Source organism: Branchiostoma belcheri, unplaced genomic scaffold (genome assembly GCF_001625305.1).
Source record: "Branchiostoma belcheri isolate BF01 breed outbred unplaced genomic scaffold, Haploidv18h27 scaffold5, whole genome shotgun sequence".
Lineage (NCBI taxonomy): Eukaryota > Metazoa > Chordata > Leptocardii > Amphioxiformes > Branchiostomatidae > Branchiostoma > Branchiostoma belcheri.
In genome coordinates this window covers 2,887,728-2,911,458 of record NW_017804131.1, presented here as the reverse complement: position 1 = coordinate 2,911,458, position 23,731 = coordinate 2,887,728, and the positions used below count along the sequence as shown (strand labels likewise).

Here is a 23,731-nt window from a genome sequence, read left to right as displayed (position 1 = left end):
AAAAACACTCTACATCTTTCTTTTCTCCACATGTGTCGTTCTTCCCCTGATTCACACAAAAGAAATCCGTGTGTTTATAGAAAACATTCTCCGTCTGAATGAATTCAAATCGCCCGGAGGCATATACATTGGCGCGCGGAGGTCATTCACAGTACAACCCTGCCACCCCCTCAGATTTACATACTGGATCGCCCCCTCAGCAGATTATAAGCGTTCGTACCTGGAGAGACTACTTCGCACCGCAGTCTGAGGACTTTCAAACCTCAGGTACGTACAAACGGCTGTTTTCTGGTCAAAACTACATACGCAGGTTTTGTGTGACGTTTTCTAGACGCGAACTGGATGGATGGAATAGTTCTAAACGGCGTTCTAGCCGCTGCACACCTGTAAGAATGAACAATACCTACTGCTGCTGTTTGTCAACCGCCAAACCGTCAGTGTCTCGTCTTGCAGGGTGTTGTCTGATGTTTCCTGTGTGTCTATAGTCTATTTAGGAATCACATCCTTACTTTACGCTCAAATTTCAACATGTAGACACGCTATGTGAGGAGATCAGGACGGGGGGAGGGCGCCGTGGTTTCCTACCTACGTAGTTTGATTTTCTAGGTGATCTGTTGTTTTGCCCACAGCGCTATAATCTGGGTGGAAACTTCCGGAGGGGTCTATATACACACAGATGGTTGCGTTATGCATAATCTCTGGTCATCTTTGCAAACATAACAGCGATATATTTTCTTCCCCTCCCTAAATTTCGGGTATCTAATGACGGATTGTTGATTTTGAAGCCATTTGGTATGACGGTTTTCTTTGCGTGTGTTCTTGGGAACTCATGAATAAAACATGAGTAATTGTTCAGAGTACCTGGCCGTGTAAGGGGAGAATCAATAGATTGTCAGGGCAGCAGAGTTTTGTTGATAAAGCATGGAAATATAGAAAATTGGGTCTATTTGACGTACTCTCATATTTCTATTGACATTCCAAGTGGTACCACTGCTCTCGCGTAATGTATCGACGTATCTCGACTTTTACCGACCGTTTATAGACGGTTTGCCCCGAGGGAGTAGTGGACAGCCTGACTCATAACTGATATCAGAAAAGCAAGAACTTTTTGGGCTCATTCGAAGGGAAAGGCACCAAAAAAACTGCATTGTTATTAGTTAAACTAAAAAATGAAGTGATTTTTTAACAAAAATGTGTTGTCTGCTCCCACCCACCTGTTTACGCTTCATTTCAGTATCTGGAGCTGCCGCTAGGAGGCGTTGTCGATCATGGAAGGCCGAACGATGTGCTGCGGCCTGCTCAGTCTTCGGGCTGGTGCATTCTGGGTCGCCATTGTCTACACAGTAAGTTTAAAGTAAAAGTTTAAAGAATATTTGCTTTTCTTTGCTAGCGATCGAATTTGTAGTTACTGCATGCTGTCCCTTTTGTTGTTAACCCACAGAAAATTCATTTTCCCTTAGATCCTGACGCTCTTGAATCTAGCTTACTGGGTGACTTACGTGGCCCACCTTGGAGGTGAGAATCTGTCTTTGTCCGTGTACTCATTTGCCCCCTCCCGTAGAAAGAACACTAAAACAATAAAACCAGAGAAAAACACACTAACAGTAGTACACCATCTTGAATTAAGTTACAATGTATCTATCTTAGATCTATCTGTTAGATGAATATAAAATGTTTCATCATTTTCATGTATACTCTAAATATGTGATACCAATGAACATTGTTTTGTACTTGAGTCTCAATACGGTATAAACTGCTCCCCCAGCTGATGGAATGAGCGGTGTAGGCCTGGCGTTCACCATTCTTGGAACCATCTTCTGTTTCCTACTACTCATTGGACTGTGTACGGTAAGTAACCTGTTATATGTGTACAGCATTTCATCAACTACCACCTCTCCCATCCACTCATGATCAGAAAATATGACATCTCAAATCTGGGCTGAATGCACATTTGGTTTTTGCATCTGCCAGTATGTTATAATATTATACTCTAGAAAACATGCCCACAATAGATCTAGAGGCGTCATGAGGACAAGGCCTACATGGTAAGAATTATACTAGCAGAAGCGATCTAGCTTTTCAATTTAGCTTGTGTAGAAATTGTATCTTATTGTTGGCGGTCTACTCTGTAATATCGATTCACCCTTCAGTCTGCGACTGTTGTGATATAAGTTAAAGTCCTAATAAAGCATTACTAGCTAGAAGTAAATCTCTAGTGTGATTGTCCATGTCATGTCTCCCTACAGTACCGGCCCGGCCTGTGCTCGGCGTGGCTGGGTGTGTCCGGTATCTACCTCCTGGCAGACTTCGTGGTCTCCATCCTGCTGACGTACTTCGTGGTCTGGTGGCCGTTTTGGTATGAGGTACGGGTGTTTTCTTCACGTCTACATCATTTGACGTCTACATCTAAAAGGCAACATTCGAGGTCATTGTTGCCTTTTAGGACATTTTTTTCAGACAGAGCATAGCTTAACATGTAGTATAAGTATAATAACTGTTCACAATTTGAATTTTCCTTACAATTAACTACTAGTATAATATGGAAAGGTGAACATTAGCATATGGCTCGTCTGTACAAAACGAAGCTAGGATCTGTGAAGTAAAAATTGCATTTTCATCAACAATAACAAAGCTCGTTTTATTTAACATTTCAGAAAGGGATCGAGCAGGTGTTCCCTGGACCGATATACGGTCTGCAGCGCTGGATGTACCTGTGTCCCAAATGGCTCATCCTGTTTCTCTCCGTCGTCTTCCTGGTAAGTGTCAGTTACAAACTTGTGTCTCAGTACAAACAAAATGTACTTGTTAACAATCGTTTAGCTAAGGTATATATTTGTGCAAGCAATGATCATCATTGCACGTTTGCAGTACGTGATTCACAATGTACAGTATGGAAATGTACTAAAGTCTAAACCCGATCCATGCTTTACAGATCTACGGTGCAATTGTGATCACATCTCACGGCAAGGAGATGAACACAAAGTCGTACAGGCCCGGGGGCAATTCACGTGCATGAGGGGAGGTGAGTACAACGGGGGTGATACATTGTATGGTGCATACGATACATTGTGAAGAAACATAAGCAAGATATGATGTAATTTTGCTGAATCGCTATCTAGGGAGTTCAGAATATTATTAATTGTTCAAGAAGTGTTCTTTTTTAGTGACTGGTTGTATAAGAAAAATTATGTCGACATGTTTCATATTTGAATGTTACAGTAATTTATATGAGTCATTTAGGACATCACAAATCCCAACTATGTTTTTTTTCTTTGGAATAACGGATCTTTTATTTTTGTTTCAGTCCTGACCACAGACAGCACAACCAACCTACAACACATCATTTAAACTGCAACAGTGATCAACTTTATCCTTACTAACATGCAAATGTAACAATTGACTTGGTGCGTTGATGCACCCTTAGCTACAAAAAAGCGATTAAAGCGATATCAAAGTTGTGAAGTTACAAGTATCGCAATAAAACCTGCGATTCTGAAATCCACCTTTATGAGGAAATTTAGAAAGTTTAGAAACAGAAGAAGCAGGGATCACTCATAGTGTATTCCATTAAGAAAATGTCAGTATTGTTGTTCACAGTTTATCTGAATACTTGGTTTACAAATATCTATTTTCAAACATTCATATAAAGTGAAAGTCGTAACAACTGTACATACAGAAGATCTTAATCAGAAAGATAAAATGTATTGTTTTCCAATCTCTTCAGTAATGTTTACATTTTTGCATATTTTGAACATCATTACGTTTCATACTTTTGTACATGTCTTGTCGGTTTCTATTAGAACTAGATAAGTAACAGAGTATTCTAACAAATACGTTTTAAGTCTTAAACAATTAGCATTACTTTACAGTATGTAGATTTTAGATTTGTAGCGTGTTTGAAGCATACTTCATTACGTTCTTTTGGATAAAACGTATCCGGTGATAAAAATGTAACGTTTCGTAAGAAATAAATCATAATCGTGTACACAGCGATGGGAGTGATTTCTTCATTTCTTTGGAACTATCTTCCCACAGTTCGTTTAACAATTTCGATATATATAACGTTATAACTGCGTTATGAAACTTCAACGATGACGTCAGTGCTCTCGTTCCCAAGTCTGTCCACGGCTCTCAGCAGGTACCTCCCGGCTTCGACGCTTACAGAAGTTGTGTTGTAACCGAGGACGTGCACTACAGACAAAAACAAAAATGCCCTCTATTTGAAATCAAGAATTTACACCGGTACAAGCATGCGCTATGTTTGTACAGTTAGCACATTTCAAATGGAGAAATCAACTGCTTTCGCCGCAATCGACAGGCCTGGCTCGATATGTAAAAGTTCTCATAGTGTGCTGCTTATCAAAAATTTGAAATAGGTATCCAAGACATACTATCTAGCTGCAACTCAAAAACACCCCACTCCAAACCAACATGTTTCTAGCTCCCCACCCTGCCAACCCGGTTCCAAACCACCACCTAATCATAGTTGATATCATTGAATTTTGCAAACAGCCCATGTTGTATTACAGTGGTTTTCCCTAGCCTCCTAGACTTGTTGGGCGTCGGCGTTTTTTTTCTGTGAGTAATTGTTGCGAGACGCGAGTAATAGTTGAAGCGCGAATTCTTCTCTTCGCGGCAAAAACTCCCTCGGCAGCAAATCGTCCCTCGCGGCGGCTCGCGTCGCTCACAGAAAAAAAATAACGCCGACGCCCTACAAGTCTGCGTAGGAGGCTAGGTTTTCCCTACCTAATCCCCATGTGTTTTCCTGGTCCTTTCGGTAGAGCGCCCAGGCTCGCACGGCTCCGGACTGGTCCCAGTTCCACGTGATTTCTCCCACGCCTGCCTGTTGATGAAATGATACATACAAAAGTTTACTCGAATTTGACACGGCCAGTATGTGTATACACTACAAATTCAACCCTAGCTATCATAGTAATACCCAATCGGCCCATGAAAGACACAAAATGCTTTTGTACCAAAGGAATCAATGATAAGAGATTTTGTGAGAGTTTGTGTAAACAGTACCTTTACTCCAGTGGGCGGGTCAGGAGAATGAGTGTCCAGCCATGTCATGACTGGGGGAATGGCGGGTCGGCTGTACACGTCAGATTTAAAGATATCAACCACTCCTGGAAAGTAAATTTAAAAACAAAAATAAACCATTGAACCATTATGAAATAACAACAAATCTTTCAAAACGGAACAAATCATGTCAAGTACACGGATACTAGAAAGCTAGGGTTGGTATTTTGCGGCCATGCCTGTCCTTGGTGCTGAAAACGTTTCACACTACATTGTTATACCGTAGGCTGTACAGCGATAATGATAGCTCGACAGCCGTCGCCGAATAAAAGCAAAAAGAACACAGTTTTGCACACACCAAACGTAAATAAAAGTACTGATTGTTATGCAGCAAAAAAATGGGAAAAGCAAAACAGTTCTGCTGCAAAGTAGGAGGTACAAACCTGAGATATTGTCTCTAAACGGCTTCATACTAAACATGATGTTTCCCAACGACAGACGATCCGCGCGATCTCGCGAGATCTTAACCTGGTTCACGAGTTCTGACACCGGCCAACCGGATGTAAAGATTCTGCTGAGGTAATTTCCGGTGTAGACGTGACGTTGCAAGGGATTCTGGTCCAGCCACCAGTCCAACAGGGCGGGGTAGCTCTGCTGTGGAGGTTCTATCTTCCAGTACAGCTGAGGGGCAAGGTAGTCTACCCAACCCTGCTCCAGCCACAACTTGGGATCGGCGTACAAGCTGTCGTACTGACTAAAGCCTACAGGTATGGAGAGCATTGGAGAGTTCCTGAGTCTGTGCCATATATGTTTTCAGTACCACTATATATACACTGAAAGCTTCTCCAGTATTGAAGCTCTGTATGTCTCTAAACAAATGAGTAACGCTGTTTGAATTTCAGGTCACTTCATATTCAAATGACAGGCTTGTCAAAAATGTAACAATGAGCCATAACCTATCCATGTACTTCATTGGTTAGTCTTTAATTCGCTTAACTTATAGCGCTGTTGCCAGAAGCATTCCTTACACACAAGTACCTTGGATCCCCTCTGGATGCCCGGGTTTCCAAATGCCAAAGGGTGCGATGCCAAACGTGACATACGGTTTTTCCGCATGGATACCCTCATAGAGCCGCTTCACTAGTTTGTTGACGTTATCCCGTCTCCAGTCAGACTTGGACATGGTGCCTCCTGTAGACTGGGAAATTGTCGGCCGTTAGTGGGTTTCTTTTGTGCATGCTTGTTCTTCTACGCCGCATTATGTCTTTTGTGCATGCTTGTTCTTCTACCCCGCATTATGTCAAAATGCCCATGCATTATAGTAATGTACAGGATCTAATTACTAACACGATATATTCTATGTATGATGTATAGATGTACAGCACATTAAAGATTCTATCAACACTCCCAGCTTTGCTTTACTGTAGGATTGGAGGGATGTGTACACGCACTTAAAACAAAATCAACGTCACCATCGGTAGATGTAAGAAAGTAAACAAAATTCAACAACACAACTCATATAACAACAATATTAACTATTTTTGTAGTTTTACTTGACTGTAAGGCGTAATAATGTTATTACTAGTATTTGTTAAATTAGTCTGACTACCTGATAATCTTGGAACGTGGCATTGTCAGGAAAGTCGACACCTCCGGCAGGGTAGGGATAGAAGTAGTCGTCAAAGTGAATGCCGTCCACGTCGTAACGTCTGACGACGTCGAGGATGACGTCATAGGTGTGATTCTGGACGGCCGTTGCGCCGGGGTCCATCCAGATGTAGCCGTCATACACGCATGCGTACTGCGGGAAGCGGCGGGCCATGTTCGTCACGGCTAGGGTGTAGTTCGCTGATTTGTGACGAGCCCTGCAATTTTGGAAATGTTAAGATATATATTTAGTTATCCAAAAGCAGTTTGCAATTCAACTTTCAAGGTGTTGTGTCCACATTATGGCCAAAATATTTAAAAATATTAAGATCCAAAATTCTAATGTACATCTCAAAGATTTCAATTGTTTTTATCGCCTTTGAATCATTCTGAAGCATGTTAAAAAAAGCTTAAACATGGCTTCATGAGATCAATTATATTTGTTAACTGCTAACTTTTAGAAATATTTCTGTATTTAAACATTACCGATAGGGATTGAGCCACGCATGGATCTGGATGCCTCTTTTATGGCACTCTGTTGTAGCAAACTGCAGCGGATCGTAGTACGGTGATGGGGCTGCCCCCTGGCGACCGGTAAGATAATAGCTCCACGGCTCCAGTTGAGAGTCGTAGAATGCGTCTCCCGTCGGCCGTACCTATAGAAATAGTTTTTATTTAACGATATTAATGATGGTTCAATCGAAGCCTCAGATTCAGCAGACCACAAAGTCGGTCCATAATTTTTTTGTTTAAAAAAACCAGTGGAAACATTCCAGTTTACTATAGGCCAAGGCATTCCCTTACTTTCATAGTGTCCCAACTTTCAATGAACGAACCTGGAAGACGAGGGCGTTCAAATTTACTTCCACCATGCGATCCAAGATGGCGATGAGTTCGTCCTTCTGTTGTTGTGTAGTCAGAGACATGTCGGACGGCCAGTCTATGTTCTCTACTGTCGCCGCCCAAACTCCACGGAACTCCCGGGAGCGGGGATCCACCATACGTAGATCTGTGTTTGCTTCTTTTGTTGGGAAAGCGACAAAATTCGTCTGAATTTCAACAAGCATTTGCAAAATGCTTTGTTTACGCTTCAGATTTATCAAAGATACCATAACTTTATTCTGTATGTAAGACTTTATTCTGTGTGGGCTTTTCTGACCCAGTATTTGGGACAAACACAGAAACATTTGACCTTTGATTTGAAAAGTCAAACACATTTACACATTGTCCAGAGCTTTTAAGTCAGAGACACTTTAAACAAGGTTGACATGATACGACCGAAGTTTGAAAGGCCCCGACATGTCCTTATTGGCGCCCTTCATCATATCATTATCTGAACATTCTGAAGTCGACATGTTCCTTTCAAAGTTCAACAAAGACTGCAAATATTGACGACAAACTACTGATAACACCCATCGTGGACCCAGAAAGCTTGTAAATTTACAATGAAACCTGTATCAAATAATGAAACCTGTATCAAATACATTAAAAGCCGCAGTGAGAGAAGGCTCTTCGTGATATTGCCTTAGTGACGCCCTTTTTGTTAAACATGCATGTAATAAAGCCATATTGTTTCCATACTTGGGTGTTTATCAATGTTTTTCGTGAAGGTTTCACAACCACTTTACAAAACTTAAGAAGGGTGAGGGAGGGAAAAAAGATAGATGATTCAGACAACATTTTACACGTAGAATGACTCACCGATAACATACACCACAGTTATGACAAGTACCATGGACGCCACCAACCCCATGGCGGCTCCGAGCACCATGTACCTCCGGTTGAGCTGTGTTCTTGGTCCATGGTCCGCTTCCGTTACGTCCATGCCTTACAGGTAGTTAGAGGGCCTGCCCAGCAGAATACCAGGAAACTATGAAAGCTATGATCAGATTTTTTTGCGACAGTGAATCACGATATGTGCCGGGCAACACTGCATGCTAGAGGTACCTGTTCGAGTCACGTGGTGTGTACCTGGGCAGTTTGACATTTGAACGTACGGTTAAAGATAGCGGGGCGGGAGACAAGCATGCCGGCCTGCTCGGTTTGTCAACAACATTCTTACGTATCCTGGTAGGGCGAGGGCGCACAGGTCGTGCGATACTAGCTGACGAGCTCAAGCAGGACATGTTAGTGTTAGACTTAGATCGATAGGGACAAGGGCGCCAAAATAGCGTTACAAAGCAAATAGTTGCAGCATTTTACTTAGCACTTAGCAGTAATAGTTCGTTAGATTTTAATGTTTATCCTTTAAGAAAAATCTTTAATACAATCTAGAAGTAAGGTATCACGACGACATAATAACAACAACAGTGTACAGCCACCACTTTATCATAGCTGTTTCAAAGTCGACTAGTCTATGGTATTTGGTATAAAACATATATGTTTTGTCGGAGGATTCTTAGAAAAGATTATACCCCGGCCACGTAATATTTTATTCAATAACCCAAAAGCACACAAAGTCAAAGTCCTATTTACTGCACACTTGTCCCGCTATCATCTGACTGATTCAGCAGTGAAGCGTATGTTTGGATTCAATCTGCGTATCATATACTATGTTGCAATGTTTTCAATTATTTCAATGATATATGCTTTGTATCAGATTGCTACGTTGGTCCGTATCACAAGTTGACACGTTTATGAAATGAAAATAATACACAAGGAATTCAGACAGGATGTGTTTATTTCTTACTATGAGGATCTGATCTCATTTGAGAAGTTTACGATGTCTATGTGAGTTTGCCCTCTTTTAACTTTTCATCAATTTTTTGACAACAGCACTCGTTCATGGGATATCCACGATGACGTCACTGCTCTCGTTCCCAACCCTGTCCACCGCCTTCAGCATATAAGTACCGGGATCGACAGTGATAGTCGTGGTGTCGGCACCCAGCACTTTAACTGGAAAAATGATCAAATGACACAACTCGGAGAAAACAAGAATCAGGACGCCAAAACAGTTCTCAAGCAACTGGATCTGTACTAATTATCTATTAACTCATAGGAAGCTATATAAGGAAAACTGCTAATGTAAAAGACGGACATTACAGGAGGATACTCTCTACCCACCCATGGTCAGACGGCCGTCCCCCTCCTGCCGGTACAGGGTCCAGGCACGCACGTCACCCGTCGCGTCTCCGGACCATGTGATGGTGCTAGACGCCACCTACATCAACACAAAACGCCGACAGCAGTATTCTTTGGACTTACACAAAAAGCAAAATTTATGGTCTCACTAGACTCTTTCACTTGCAGAAAAGAACGAAATCATAGTTTAGGCCATAAATATGACGATGACAAATAATACATGTACATCCCTTTGCCTATAATTTCCGAGACTGGTGTAGATTAGAAACATGCCAAAAAGTAAATATCACCTACAAGTAAAAAGCAAATATCACCTTCAAGTTAAGATAAAATTAAGTCAAGTGATTGCCATGCTATACCTGGACGCCAGACGGCGCTTTTGGTGCGCGGGTGCTCAACCAGGGCATTGCAGGGGTGAGGACGGGGCTGGTGTACACCTGGGACTTAAAGGCGTCCACAACACCTAGTAGATAAAGATGTGAGAGCTTAGAATCCCTTAACTTCTTAATTGTCAGGTAATGGCCAAGTATATGGTAGTATGAAAGCTAAAAACAACTTCTTTTCTGAGTTGCAGTATATCTCTCCTTGGTACTGAAAAGCTATCACTTGCTCAAGTGAGAAGAACACTTCGGTACTAAAGAAAGCTGCACACTTACATTCTTTTCTAATTCCAATCAAACTGAGCATTTTTCTGAAATTTAGCTATACATACTGTATCCATCCCACAACACCCCGCCTCTCTATTGTTGCTTAAAACATCACTTCATTTTGGACAGTCTCTTTGCTATCTATCCAGTTAAGTTCGTTTGTTGGTAAGGTCTTACCCGCACTGTTGTCTCGGAACGGTTTCATGCTGAACATGATGTTTCCCAAAGACAGACGATCCGCGCGATCTCGCGAGAGTCCAACCTGGTTCACGAGTTCTGACACCGGCCAACCATCGGTCAGGATTCTGCTGAGGTAATTTCCGGTGTAGACGTGACGCTGCAGGGGATTCTGGTCCAGCCACCAGTCCAACAGGGCGGGGTAGCTCTGCTGTGGAGGATCTATCATCCAGTACAGCTGAGGGGCGAGATAGTCTACCCACCCCTGCTCCAGCCACAACTTGGGATCGGCGTACAAGCTGTCGTACTGGCTAAAGCCTACAGGTAGGGAGAGCATTAGCAACTTCATAACGCTGTGCCATATGTGACTGAGGCCCACAGAAATGGATAACTTTGGAAAGTTTGTAGGTCTGTCTCGTAGGCTATTCCTTTAAGCATCGGAACTGTTAAGATGGTATTGAAGTGTCAGGGTCATAATACCAGTGCTAACCTCATAAGGTCTGGAGGTGACAGCATTTTCCGCAAACCCGATTTGAATGAGTTAAAGCATGGAGGTAGAACTAGCTTATACATCCTTGTCCTTACGGGCTAAATACAGGTCATAGTGATAAAGTTATATGCACAGGTTCGGCGTTTTTCTTAAGACAGTTGTAGGTGTAAGAACAGATCTTTGCTATTTATATCTAAAGTCAGGAAGCACCCCTTACCCACGATCCCTGCCGGGTAGCCGGAGCGCCAGATGCCGAATGGTGAGATGCCGAACTTGACGTGCGCCTTCTCGGCGTGGATGCCGCCGTACAGCCGGCGGACCAGTCTGTTCACGTTATCACGCCGCCAGTCAGCCTTGGACAGGGTCCCTCCCGACGTCTGTGGGAAAACGGGTATGTATATAATCTATAGTTAACCGCTAAACTTCGTTCCAACACAAAATGCCACAGCGAAATTCTGGACACTGTAAGAACATGGACACCAAAGAAGACTACATCCTTTAGAAAGAGGCTATTTACATCAGGGTCCTTCACACAACGTTTACCAGATATCTTTGACTCAGTGTTCACGTCACACTTCAGAGGAGCCACGTGACAAGCCTCACTGGGTCAGTCTACTGAGAAAGACCAGAGTGACTGGTCGAAAGCTCTAGCTATAGGTGAGAATTTTTTTGTGCTGGATCAAAAATTTGAAGCGATTTGTAAAATGTTATAACTCTACCAGAAATGCCCTAACACCCCCTCAATGACCTAGTCTAACCTAATCTCTACCAGGCTTCTGGAGACATTTTTTGGGGTGCGACAAATGTACATGTACTCTCTGGCGGATCAACTCCCTCGCCATTTCATCTCTCTGTTTGGCCTATCTCTATAGCTACTCTTTCCAGCTGTCTCAGGAAGCCTGGTAGTGTAAGTCTAATGATTGACCTGGTAGGCCTGGTACGTCGCCGCGTCCGGGAAGTCCGTCCCGCTGACGGGGTACGGGTAGAAGTAGTCGTCGAACTGAACGCCGTCTACGTCATAGCGGCGCACCACGTCGATGATGACGTCGTACGTGTGGTCTGCCACCTCCTGCGCGCCCGGGTCCATCCACACGTAGTTCCCGTACTCATACGTGTACTGGGGGAACCGGTTAGCCATGTGGGTGGGGGCGAGTGTGTAGCCAGCTGACTTGCTCTTGGCCCTACATTGAAGAACATCACAGTACTGCAGCCTTCATTAGGCTCAAATGATTAAGTGCTGAGGACATAACAGTACAGACACGTATTGTCAGTACGGCAAAGATAATATTCCTCGATAAGTCGATATTATTCCCTGAACAACAAAAGTTTTTAGTGAACGCAAGACTCAACGGTGAATAGCACAAATCAGCTGTTTTCTTCATTCTAAGGTATTTTGACTATTATATATCACGGGTAGGGTAGTTTGTATTGTGTCGTGTTGTATTGACACTGCCGTATTGTACTATTGTGTTATGTTGTGCTGTACCGTGCTGTGTTGTGTTGTGTTGTGCTGTGCATATATCATTGCAGACTTCTTCCCATGTTTCGCCCCACCTGTACGGGTTGAACCAGGCGTGCAGCTCGATGCCCCTCCTGTGACTCTCCTCTATGGCGAAGGCCAGCGGGTCATAGTACGGACTGGGAGGCGAACCGTGATGGCCAGCCAGGTAGTAACTCCACGGCTCCAGCTGAGAGTCGTAGAACGCGTCTCCGGCCGGGCGAACCTGTCAGAATATGTTTGTTTGTTTGTTTGTTTGTTTGTTTGTTTGTTTGTTTATTTAACCATTAGAACAAATGTCGCCTGATGGTTCCTGGGGGAAAAATCCCACACAAAATTCATTAACAAAATGAACTCAAGATTAACAAAGGTGTCAAATGTCAAATCTGAGACTTTACCTGAGAACTTAGATTACAGATCACATGCATTGAATGGTTGAACCTTTATTTGATGATTATGTAAGTAAGTCTTAAAACGGTTTTTGTGTCATTCTTTTAGACTGACCCAATGATGTACATTTAGAACATGCATCTAATTCTACAACATTTCAACTCGTAAAAACGAATATAGGTGCCCCAAAACCTACACATTTTTTAGTCTCTCCTACAGCTAAACCCATAAGAACATTTTAAAAATCACAAATCTCGACGATATATATACATATGTATGTTGTCATGATTGTTTTTGACTGAGACTTCAGTTTTGACTGAGGCAATGTCGTGCTTTGACGATGATTCCAAAACAATGTATGGAATGCATTGCTACGATTGGTCAATGAAATACATACTCTAACATTCAAACGTCGCCCAAAATATGGGCTCTATTCTTAAGATTCAAAAGATTACAACGCTGGTCGCTAAACCTGCGCCACAGGTTTACAATTCAATGCGGTTTAGATAAGATTATTATCATTATGAACCTGGAAGATAAGGGCGTTCAAGTTCAACTCCACCATCCGATCCAAGATGGTGACGAGCTCGGCTTTCTGCTGGTCGGTGGACAGATGGCGGCTGGAGGGCCAGTCGATGTTGGAGACCGTGGCGACCCAAACTCCGCGGAACTCACGTGAGGGGGAGGGTGTGATGGTGGGGGTGCCGGTTTCTGGGGTTTGAATACAGTTAAACTAGCTGTAGTTTTCAAACAAAACACTGTGTTGAGCATACATTTCTAAGATACATCAACTAGTACATCCTTGACCAGATAATGAACATAAACATGTATATACATTCCATTAATGAAGAAAAGATGATAACTCACCTGTAACAAGTATGATGGTCATCACGAGTGCCCCGGATACGGTAAGGGCTACTATAATTCCCAAGGCTAGATATCTCCTGCTCATAAACTTGGTAAACTTTGGAACAGGCATGGCTTAGGCGTTAAAGATTGCGTAGGTAGCTTATCTGATACGCAAAATTCTGATGAATCTCTAGAAATGTCCTGAGATTTCTGGAGGATCAGGAACTAACGAAGATACCATGTATCAGCAGAATGCCGTTTGTAAACGCCACCTTTAGGTTTCACGAGAGACAGCTGCAGACTGCGTTATTCCCTTCAGAAAAACACCAACGGTATGAACTGTGAGGAAAGATATCCTGATCGTGCTGATGTTTGTAACATTCCTACACGTCTGTACATGTCGATAGTTTATCTGGACATACCAAGGCTGAGCATCAAGGACACAACGCAACATTGGAATGGATGATTCAACAACATTCTTTGCCAGAATTATAGAGCATGCTTTATTTTGATCAGCCATAGCTTTGCATTGAAATGATCCTACACAAACACAGATATCGGGGCATGGTTTCTTTTCCCTTACCTTGCAGGCAGCACCGTCGGTAGGTAGGACCTCCACACATGCCGCTGACGTAACCACCAGGACAGTAGTTAGTGTCGTGCTTACACACACCGCCGGCGTACGTGCAGGAGTCGTCACTGGACGACCAGTACGCTTCATTCGCTTGACCTGGACAAGGAATGAGAAACGGTACATCATATCGTACATGTATGATCATTTCAGAGAGCAGTTTTTTTGTCGTTATTTCAGTTCTCTCCCTTTCTCTCTCCCTCTCTCTCTCTCTCTCTGTAGTCTGTCTCTCCCTCTCAAATGACAAATATGAGATAGAGACAGAACTGGATGTCTTCTATGTGTAAAATTGAGATTATCGTACAGGATGTACTAGTATCACAGAAAAGACTCCCCTGTCATGTCCATCAACGCCTGTCACCGTGGGTCATGCAGTGCGTCAACGCCTCCTATCTAAAAGCTTACGAAGTACACCACATTGTTACCTTGGTACTCAAGCAACTAGATAGGTTTTGAAAACTGTCAAAAGTAGTGGATGCTACTTAAAACGTCTGACAGTTTTAAAAACCTAATAGTATCCTTGTGTATCCTTCTGACTCACATGTAGCGTCGCAGTTGACGCAGCAGCGGCGGTAGGAGTCCCCGTGACACATGTGCTGCAGGTAGCCCCCCTTACAGGTGGTGTGGCGGTAGTCGGTACACACCCCGTGATGTGCCGTGCACTGGCTGTCAGCTACAGGGAAAACAAGGACGTTAGTTCATCGCTATGGTTTATGTTGTTTCCTTATGACAAAATCAATTGTTTCATTACGTTTAAGTCGCTCTGGTGCCATATGTTGTTATGCCTTTCATTGCGCTCTTGAGTCATGAAATGTGACAATAGTACCTTCAGCTTCTGAGCAAATGCTAAGCCATTGCAGATACTTACAACTTTAGAGTCAACAATAACACATCGGTTAGGATGCACATATACAGTTCTGCAAATAAGAAGTTTAGGTGACATATCTATAGTGGTGGCTGTATTCTATATGTTAAGTTGTCGTTTGTCACAGAAGACCTAAGTGCTCATGCAAACACGTTTAGCAGTACATGTACAATACATAAGAAAATAATTAGATACATGTATATCATATCTAGGATAACAGATACTCCGATTACACATATGTATGAACATGTCATTTCAATTCAACAAATGAGTTTGTGACAATACAACATTATATCTTTTCCTACGATGATTAATAAAAGCAATACGTTTGCAACGTTCCCATATGTTACATTCCTCAGCAATATATACTTATAGCAGTAAAGAGAAAATGCTAATAAAGCTATAGACCTTACCACGTGCGGCTGAAATAAACGCTAAGACGAGCAGCCACTTGAGCGCCATAGTTTCCACTCATTAACGCTTATAGTGGAGAGACGATATGTCGTGCATGTACCACATACACTTGTGTACTGCGCCACGTATCGAGATCTTACTATATATAAGCAAATAGCGTTACCTTGAGATACTGAAGGGTTTTTGTTTGACGGCGGTTGCACGGCTCATACAAACATCCTCAGCGGAACTGGGAGCATGTTACGATATCAATATTTGTATACCACCAGTATTATACATGTACTAGTAGTGTACGGTGATAACTGCAGCGAACATAATATACTGTCATTTTCCTGAGTAATGCTTCGGTCACATTTCACACCGGGGCCCGGCCGGGCTGTTTGTACTAACGAAAAATTAACTATTCATATCAAGAATATACAGAAATAGTGCCCACGACTGTTATTAAGAACTTTTCTGTGTTTTGTTGTCTTTTGTATCGTACCTTTCGTTCCCAATAGCTGCCCGGCCGGGCCCCGTGTGGGAATTGTGACCTCAGCATTAGCAAGGGGAATGTACATTATAGTTTCTTCCCACCCTGCTTAATTTGTTTCAGTATGTCATCTAAATTCCTGACGGAAAATAACTAATACCGTAATAGACGAAGAAAGCAAATGCTGCAATAAACCGACTAAAAATCAATGTAGCCATTTTATATCTAAGTGTCAAACTCTTCGCTATTGGTGTCCATCTATAGGGCCGTCGTACCAGACATACAAAACGTTAGTATACATAGATATTGTTTTAGTTCTGGTAGGATAAAACATTTTCACCACGAAACTTGCTAAACCGGCTGGACCAGTGCATGTAGTAGGCTTGTCTGCCATCTTCAGACACGAGTAGGAGACGAGTATATGGTGGAAGGAAACATCACCTCTCTCGCCCGGGAACTCGGCACGTAAGTTAAGGGCAATCTTCTAGGTAAGTTCAATCATAGTTTTGCCGACATTTCCTATGATATTGCGATACATGCGAACAACGCTAATGATCAAACGTCAAACGTCAATAGCGTCTCTTGTCATGCTCTGAGACAATTCCTTATAATTTACAAGGGATCGCTGACCCTTCTAACTAATGGGAAATGGATAATTTTGCTCATGATCATTTCAATACTAGTTTATGGGTGACGCACGTTTCCGTTAATCGCAAAAGCAGTTGAAATAGCAACGGTATAAACTCTTCTGAAGTTGTGTCTTGTGTGTAATCTATACACTCTATACTGTATCCTGGCGACAGGCTTAATAAATGCACCCTCTTACGGCTCGATACTTTTGTTTAGACACAAATAACCAACCGGACCAGTTTTGACGATTGTGATCACACAGTAGGTAGCAAGCAAGGCTGTATCAAGAGTCTTCAATCAATATGGCGACAACCGGGGCCTATTTGATTTCGCCCCTTGCTGAAGGATTGGGTACTTCTGAGGAAGCCGTGCGTTTAATCCTTTCTCTGCATTCAGGTGAGTACAGATGATACTCTTTTTCTTCACTGTCAACATTACCTGTTACATTTCAGAAGAAGGCTACTGTCAAGATAGTCGGTTTCAATTTTTTAATTACTAGCAACGTTACTTTAACTGTAATACGTGTAGAATAGATTCATTATTCTTAACGTAGATAGCACGGTGAATATCTGTCAACTGCAAAGGGGGGACTTAACTCCCTAAAAGTGACTGGCGCCATAGGTACGTGAGGGTGGCCTGTTGTCACGTTAAATATTTCTTTGGTTCAGCCCAAAACCATGAAATTAGAGCACACTTGTATATATACATCTGTTATCTCAACAGACGTAAGTTAATAAAATATTTCAATGTGTCTTCTCTCTCAAGGTTATTTATTGGCAATCTTTCAACGACTGTTTCTGAAGAAAGCGCCGCCTACCGCTTATCATGTCTTTTACACCCTGGCGGGACTTTCCATCGTGTATTTTAACTTCGGTAAGTTATAACGATTTTAATTACCACCGAACACTGTACAGTTGTTGCAATTAAATGTTAAGATCTCTGTTTGCTAGACCACAGTCCTCTTTATTTAGTTACCCTGCTATAGATAAAATTCACAAGTTGTCACCACATGTATCCCCTTTTATCATTTGTATCAAACCAATGTCATTATATAACGTCTTTGATCAAACCCATGGCCTCTCGACATCCTCTTGTCTTCCAACCATATAGGCATTGCCACGTATCACTCCGCGCTGTCGGTGATAGTGAACTGGGCGCTTCTCCATCTGTTGGGTGGATCCTTCCGCTCAGTAGTGCTGTCCTTCATTTACAACATGGTGGGACTACTTTTCTCATATTCAATACTTTTTTATGATTGTAGATAGTTGATTTGATTTATTAGACCGTATAGAGTGATATACAACCAGCAAGTGATTATAAAGCCAGAAAGAGCATATCTCTAACTCATGTTCCAAAGTATGGATTGTTACTAGTAAATGTAATATTATTTACTTTTTATTGATGCTGTTTACCCCAGGGTACCCTGTTGTTACATTATTATCTCATTGGCACTACCACTTACGTCATCAACTTCACCACGCCCCAGTGTGTCCTGACTTTCCGTCTGATCGGTAAGACTCAGTCTACTCAACTATTCTGGATTTAAAAAAAGTTACTGGCTAAGCAAATTTCTAGAACGTTAAGTTGGCAGACAACCGGTTAACCGAAATAATGTTGCTTTTTGTTCTTCCATAGGTTTAGCGTGGGACATTTATGACGGCACCAAACCACCGGTAACCATTTTTGTTACGTTTGAATCCTCACTGTTTTATATCCTTCTGTTTATTTGTTTGTTTGTGTATTTGAGTCTGTTTGTCTGTTTGTATTTATTGTTACTGACAGAGATGTGATGATATTATTCTACAGGAGAAACAGTCGGAGAGTCAGAAGAAAGTTGTGTTGAACAGGTCTCCAACACTTCTGGAAGTGTCCGGTTATGTCTATCACTTTGGAGGACTTTTGGTCGGACCACAGGTGGGTCTTCTTCGAGAGGATGTTTTGTTTTTATTTCTTGTTATTCATCTATACGCTTGACACACTGTATGTACATTCGTAGTCCCTTACTTATGTCAATAAGATGGTTACCATATTTACGCATACAATCATACTCTTACCATAGGCATGGGAAAAGTGATGGTTGATAGGAAAATAGATGAATGGCAACCAACTCTAAGAAAAAAGTGAACTCTCTGGCTCAGTGTGAATCAAATGAATAACAAGCTGGAAAGATCTAACCCTATGATCATATTTTCTCTTTGTTCTTCTAGTTCCCCATGAAACAGTATTTGCTCTCAATTCAAGCTTTGACTTCGACTGAGGAGAAGCCACCAATAAGGTAAACAATCCTTACGTACAGTTCATATAGCTTTAAATTTCCTAAAAATGTATGTACGAGAGCTTTTATCTTTTTTCAACAAGAAACTTTACAGAACATAACTTAGCATAATTTAAGAATAAATTCGTATCTGCAATTAACTAATATGGCAACAAATGACATTGTTTCTGTTGTGTTCCACAGTATCATGCTGGCTCTTCAGAAACTAGCCACAGGCGTGCTGTATCTCTGTCTGTTCACGCTCCAAACGGTGTATTTTCCGGACGATTACATGATCAGCAAGGACTTTGAGGTAAGTTTGAACAGACACGCATTGCCCAGATCTTAGATCCGACAACGTTTCGAATACCCTGTTTATTCCTAGGAATATCTCTTTGTAAAAAGACAGTCACTATTGTTATTCTTCTATCACATTTGTTGTTGTTGTTGTTTGCAGGAATTAGACCTCCTAAGTCGTTGGGGCTTCGTCTTCATCTGGGGAAGGCTGTTCATCTGTAAACTGGTCGGAGTTTGGCTCATCTCGGTTAGTCTTATAACATTTTTTTTCAAAAAGGGATGTAACGCATGGCATGACAACTTGACTTTGAAGACATTTCTACCTCAACAATCAACAGTTATGAAAGATGTAAAACGACATGGATGTGCTTTAGAATGCAGTTACATACCTTAACATTACCCTAATCCAACGCTACACAGTGGAATGAATTTTTAGTTTTTAAAAACTTTATTCAGAACATCAGAAACAATACATCATAGCACTGTTGATATGTTACGAACCTTAAACTACAGATTTACAGCAATGAGATGGGCAAAACAAAAGTCAAATCATTGGAATGAATGTGTTTACCTATTGTACCCGTAGGAAGGTGCTTGTATACTGAGCGGCCTGGCGTACATACCCGGGACTGACGGGAACCCACCCCGTATGGACGCCTGTCAGAACGTCAAGATCATCCCGTACGAACTGTCAGGGTCACCTGACGAGATCATCCAGTCCTTCAACATCACCACCAACCAATGGCTGCTCAGGTATGTAGAGAGGGCTGCTCATCATCTGTCATATAGATTCATTTTCATCATTGTTTTATTTGTTGTTCTCTCCATCTCCGCTACACTGGTGGCTACTCTATCGCGGTTGGTGCGGGTTCTCTTCGGGGCTGCAGGAGCTCTTACCCGCCGGCCGACTTAGCAAGGTTCCCCTGTAGGTTTTGCACGACGGGTCGGAAGTTTAATTAGCCCCACCGTATTGTGGTCGGACTAATCAACTCCTGGTCTACAAAACTGAGAAGTTCCTACAGGTGTAACACTCCCACCAGGCGACCTGTTGAGCTTGACGGGGAAAACTATTAGATATTAGAGCCCCAGAGATAGCCTGCCCCAACCACGATAGACTGGATACCAGGCTATGTCTCTACCAATATCTCTCTCTCTCTCTTTCGGATTCTCTTTCCCACTCACACACTTTTCTTAGAACTTTAGCTCACGTACATTGTTTCTAAATTATGTTGATTACTCAAGGAAAATGCTGTAAATTTATGTCCTTTTTCGTGCAGCTACATCTACAAGCGTATGAGGTTCCTGGGCATGCGCATCGTGTCTCACGTGGTGACGTTATCGTTCCTGGGGATCTGGCACGGACTGCTGAGCGGCTACCAGGCGGCGTTTCTCTTTGAGGTCGCCTGGGTCAGAGGCGCGAGGGAGGTAAGAAAACGTCGATAAAAGTTAGACACCCAGGTAATAAGGCACCAAAGCAACACTTACTCAGACAACTGTGTGAAAATATATCCATTTCTATACAGACTGTTACTGAGGCAAGAAAACGTTTGGACTGATTTGGATGTGGATCTGTTTATCATACACACATAACGCAACCACAAACCGCCTAACATGTAACACACAAACCATTGATATATAGCGCACTTCTAGAAATTTTGACGCCACTGAAATTTCACTTGTATATCATGATTGATTTTAAAGAATGGCTTAACATTTGCGGGTTCAACACAACGGCACATGCTTTCTACATAACGATCTATAGTAAAAGAGAGACACTTCCACCTCGTTTCTTGATACAAGTATCTCGCTTTTTGAAAGCCATGCGAAACATTTTCCAGATCGACGACCTGGCCCGGCGAGTGCCCGTGTCCCGGGTCCTACCGGCGGCAGGGGTGCGGATAGTGCAGGGTGCAGCCCTGGTCGCCAGGTGGCTTTTCACTTGGACTGTGTTCAGCTACATGCTGGTGCCGTTCGCACTACTGGTGGCCGACAAGTGGGTGAAGGTAAGGCTGAAACCATTGAAATCTCTACGATACAGAAAGGTGCACACAGAGACACATAGAACTAAATACCTTCGCGTGTGTACGTATGTACGTATGTATGTGTGTATGTATGTATGTATGTATGTATGTATGTATGTATGAGTATGCCCAATAACATCAAGACAATCCTCGTACTTGGGGTATACGATTAACGCCATTGAGGTACAAGGCAAATGGGGAATTGCATGGGGTATACGTGATTTGAAATGACGCTGAAAGAGACTTTTTTACAGTACAGGCAGATGACAAGAAACGGACTGAGAGGGTAACAACACAAATCATTTTGCTTACTCTACAGGTGCACGGGCTGCTGTATTGGGGAGGATACATAGCCATAGGTCTAGCCTTAGTGATCGGTCCCTTACTGCGGTTGTGTCTAGCTCCTCCTCCCCGGGCACCGACAAAGGAGCCCGCTACTTCTTCTAACGGAACCCCGCCTTCTGACTCTTCAAATGTTGACGAGATGACTACGTCAGACAGACAGAACGGCAGCGTCACGGTGGACATTCCCTCACGACACCTAGCGGGACCCGGGCGCGATGAAAATCTGCAAGTGGCGGAAAGTGGAGGAAGAAGCCAAGAAGACGCTCAAAACTTAGTCGCTGCTTATCTAGGTCCAAGTCAGAAGAAACTGTTAGACAAGTTTGTTTGGGAAAAAGACGAAAATAAGTAATAAGTCAAATCTTATTCTGCATACGTCATGTACGTACTACTAGTATGTGTTGTTGTTTAATTATTGGTGATTTTCCGGCGTAAAGGGTCCATTCGCCATGACTTGTTTTATATGTACATTTAGTATATATTTTTAGGATGGTCTTTTATGTGATTTTCTTACTACAACGTTTACATCATAGCTTCAATGCGCAACCAAATAGGTGACTGTATTTAGACAAATAACTCTGCTTAGTAGCTAAAATGGAATCTTCTACTAAGTTCTAGGTCCAACGAAATGTCCAAAACAGGGTTGCACATATTCCCGCCATTTTGTCGGTTGATACATCTATGTTTCCTGCGTATAATGATTAGGTAGTTGATATTCAGGTCAGATGCCGAATAATTTTAATGCAGTGATTCATCCCTGTGATCGTGATAACAGCATCCATGATTACAGTAATAGATGACCTCATACGGTGACGTAACCTGCAATTCGTGGCAATCCCGCCAGGAAACTTATAAACTACATAAACTACATGTTTGCAAATATATAAAGTCATTCTTTATAGTAATCTAGAAATTGATGAACAAGAAGAAATATTCTTGATAACATACGTATCCATCCTCAAGTAAGTAGCTAGACGAATTAAAAATATGATTTTGATTCAAAGTAACGGCGTTATATAAATACAGAGGAGTTTCACGTACTTTGAAATACGTGATAATAGTTTTTTTTCGGATTCGTTAATACCAGTCACTCATTACACTCTCACCGGATGAAACTTTTTGAGAAGTTCTCACAAAGTACAAACATATCTGCAACAGGTTATCGCCGGTTATGGCAGGTTCTGGTGAAAGTTTCAATTTACAGGTGATGTCATGCTCCCAAAATAGATCTCACGCTGCGGGCCAATGACCGCCCTCGTTACAAAATACGGTTCATACGCCCAGAATATTACAGCTCCTGTCATTGGTGGGATAGTAGTCACGTGGTATTGTCAAGATGGCGGACAACTGGGACAGTTTTTGAGCAAAAATCGAGAGAAATCCCTAATATCATCACCGGCGCAGTGCATATTCCGAAATCTGGTGGAGTCGAGGTAAGTGCTGGGGCGTATCTCTCTAAATGCGTGGAAGTCGTGCGGTTGTGACGCCGCTAAGGGCTAGAATGTGAGGTGAAACATCGGTTAGGCGTGACGCGACGGCAGAACATGTCTCAGATTCCTGGGCCTTGCTTGCAGTGCGAGGCGTGTAGCGCCCGTCTCTCTCTCCCCTCACACTCTGACGCCGGCCCGCCCGGCTCTGGTGCCGCCAGAATTACACCCCTGTAGACCCTGGCATATCTCAGATGCCTCTCTTAGCAAGCTAGGTCTGGTTTATTCGCACAACCCGACAGTTGTCTCTCTTTATTTTTGTCCAAATTTGGGGAGGGGCCACAAACATCGTCCTGTTTTGTCCTTTAGTGCAACACACCATACTTCCTTCTTATTGCCAAACAGATGTTTAATTTCAAACCTGCGTTTTCCTGGCCGTCTTTCAAATTATAAAAAAAGGGAAACGTTACAGACGTTAATATTCATCGCTGTCGGTGACGTCAGTGTTGAACCAAGGTCAATGATTGTCTCGTTTGTGTGAACAACAATATAACGGTCTCACCAAAACCAAATA

At 42.5% G+C, this 23,731-nt stretch overlaps 4 protein-coding genes across 5 annotated transcripts in view; 2 read left to right on the top strand and 2 right to left on the bottom strand.

Moving 5' to 3' along the window:
* Nucleotides 1-156: 156 nt before the first annotated feature.
* On the top strand, nucleotides 157-3,989 carry LOC109479808. Its single transcript, XM_019781827.1, has 8 exons — nucleotides 157-267; nucleotides 1,235-1,343; nucleotides 1,461-1,515; nucleotides 1,766-1,848; nucleotides 2,247-2,363; nucleotides 2,655-2,756; nucleotides 2,933-3,022; nucleotides 3,305-3,989. The coding sequence occupies exons 2-7, from the start codon at nucleotides 1,269-1,271 to the stop codon at nucleotides 3,014-3,016; spliced, it is 516 nt and encodes a 171-aa protein (XP_019637386.1). The 5' UTR covers nucleotides 157-267; nucleotides 1,235-1,268; the 3' UTR covers nucleotides 3,017-3,022; nucleotides 3,305-3,989.
* Nucleotides 3,990-4,053: 64 nt separating this feature from the next.
* LOC109479769 (UPF0748 protein YngK-like) lies at nucleotides 4,054-8,649 on the bottom strand. 2 transcript variants are annotated; one of them, XM_019781761.1, is made up of 9 exons: nucleotides 8,371-8,649; nucleotides 7,506-7,693; nucleotides 7,156-7,325; nucleotides 6,632-6,887; nucleotides 6,061-6,220; nucleotides 5,466-5,783; nucleotides 5,026-5,129; nucleotides 4,747-4,843; nucleotides 4,054-4,191 (listed from the first exon to the last, which is right to left on the bottom strand). In XM_019781761.1, the coding sequence occupies exons 1-9, from the start codon at nucleotides 8,492-8,494 to the stop codon at nucleotides 4,076-4,078; spliced, it is 1,533 nt and encodes a 510-aa protein (XP_019637320.1). In that variant the 5' UTR covers nucleotides 8,495-8,649; the 3' UTR covers nucleotides 4,054-4,075. The 2 variants fall into 2 exon arrangements, with proteins under 2 accessions (XP_019637320.1, XP_019637321.1); XM_019781762.1 differs by having other exon boundaries at nucleotides 7,506-7,690.
* Nucleotides 8,650-9,334: 685 nt separating this feature from the next.
* Nucleotides 9,335-15,888, bottom strand: LOC109479814 (UPF0748 protein YngK-like). Its single transcript, XM_019781831.1, has 11 exons — nucleotides 15,714-15,888; nucleotides 14,977-15,108; nucleotides 14,388-14,534; nucleotides 13,485-13,666; nucleotides 12,622-12,791; nucleotides 11,993-12,248; nucleotides 11,285-11,444; nucleotides 10,578-10,895; nucleotides 10,113-10,216; nucleotides 9,736-9,832; nucleotides 9,335-9,567 (listed from the first exon to the last, which is right to left on the bottom strand). The coding sequence occupies exons 1-11, from the start codon at nucleotides 15,760-15,762 to the stop codon at nucleotides 9,452-9,454; spliced, it is 1,731 nt and encodes a 576-aa protein (XP_019637390.1). The 5' UTR covers nucleotides 15,763-15,888; the 3' UTR covers nucleotides 9,335-9,451.
* A 1,205-nt stretch (nucleotides 15,889-17,093) lies between these two features.
* Nucleotides 17,094-23,731, top strand: part of LOC109479765 (lysophospholipid acyltransferase 5-like) — an 18,830-nt gene continuing 12,192 nt past the window's right edge. The window contains exons 1-13 of the mRNA XM_019781758.1: nucleotides 17,094-17,212; nucleotides 17,582-17,689; nucleotides 17,927-18,033; nucleotides 18,234-18,327; nucleotides 18,452-18,489; nucleotides 18,623-18,730; nucleotides 19,024-19,091; nucleotides 19,275-19,383; nucleotides 19,528-19,614; nucleotides 19,954-20,120; nucleotides 20,645-20,792; nucleotides 21,206-21,370; nucleotides 21,708-23,163. Of these exons, the coding sequence (XP_019637317.1) occupies nucleotides 17,119-17,212; nucleotides 17,582-17,689; nucleotides 17,927-18,033; nucleotides 18,234-18,327; nucleotides 18,452-18,489; nucleotides 18,623-18,730; nucleotides 19,024-19,091; nucleotides 19,275-19,383; nucleotides 19,528-19,614; nucleotides 19,954-20,120; nucleotides 20,645-20,792; nucleotides 21,206-21,370; nucleotides 21,708-22,082 (1,668 nt within the window). The 5' untranslated portion in view covers nucleotides 17,094-17,118 and the 3' untranslated portion in view covers nucleotides 22,083-23,163. The remainder of the gene's footprint in view (nucleotides 17,213-17,581; nucleotides 17,690-17,926; nucleotides 18,034-18,233; nucleotides 18,328-18,451; nucleotides 18,490-18,622; nucleotides 18,731-19,023; nucleotides 19,092-19,274; nucleotides 19,384-19,527; nucleotides 19,615-19,953; nucleotides 20,121-20,644; nucleotides 20,793-21,205; nucleotides 21,371-21,707; nucleotides 23,164-23,731) is intronic.

Coding starts and splice junctions, on each gene's coding strand:
- LOC109479769 (XM_019781761.1), bottom strand. CDS start 8,494: ATGGACGTAACGGAAGCGGACCATGGACCAAGAACACAGCTCAACCGG. Junction 7,326..7,505: donor TGAACGCCCTCGTCTTCCAG/GTTCGTTCATTG, acceptor CTATTTCTATAG/GTACGGCCGACGGGAGACGC. Junction 4,844..5,025: donor ACCCGCCCACTGGAGTAAAG/GTACTGTTTACA, acceptor TTTCATCAACAG/GCAGGCGTGGGAGAAATCAC.
- LOC109479814 (XM_019781831.1), bottom strand. CDS start 15,762: ATGGCGCTCAAGTGGCTGCTCGTCTTAGCGTTTATTTCAGCCGCACGT. Junction 10,896..11,284: donor CTACCCGGCAGGGATCGTGG/GTAAGGGGTGCT, acceptor CCCTACCTGTAG/GCTTTAGCCAGTACGACAGC. Junction 9,833..10,112: donor AAGCGCCGTCTGGCGTCCAG/GTATAGCATGGC, acceptor GTGTTGATGTAG/GTGGCGTCTAGCACCATCAC.
- LOC109479808 (XM_019781827.1), top strand. CDS start 1,269: ATGGAAGGCCGAACGATGTGCTGCGGCCTGCTCAGTCTTCGGGCTGGT. Junction 1,344..1,460: donor GGGTCGCCATTGTCTACACA/GTAAGTTTAAAG, acceptor ATTTTCCCTTAG/ATCCTGACGCTCTTGAATCT. Junction 2,757..2,932: donor TTCTCTCCGTCGTCTTCCTG/GTAAGTGTCAGT, acceptor CATGCTTTACAG/ATCTACGGTGCAATTGTGAT.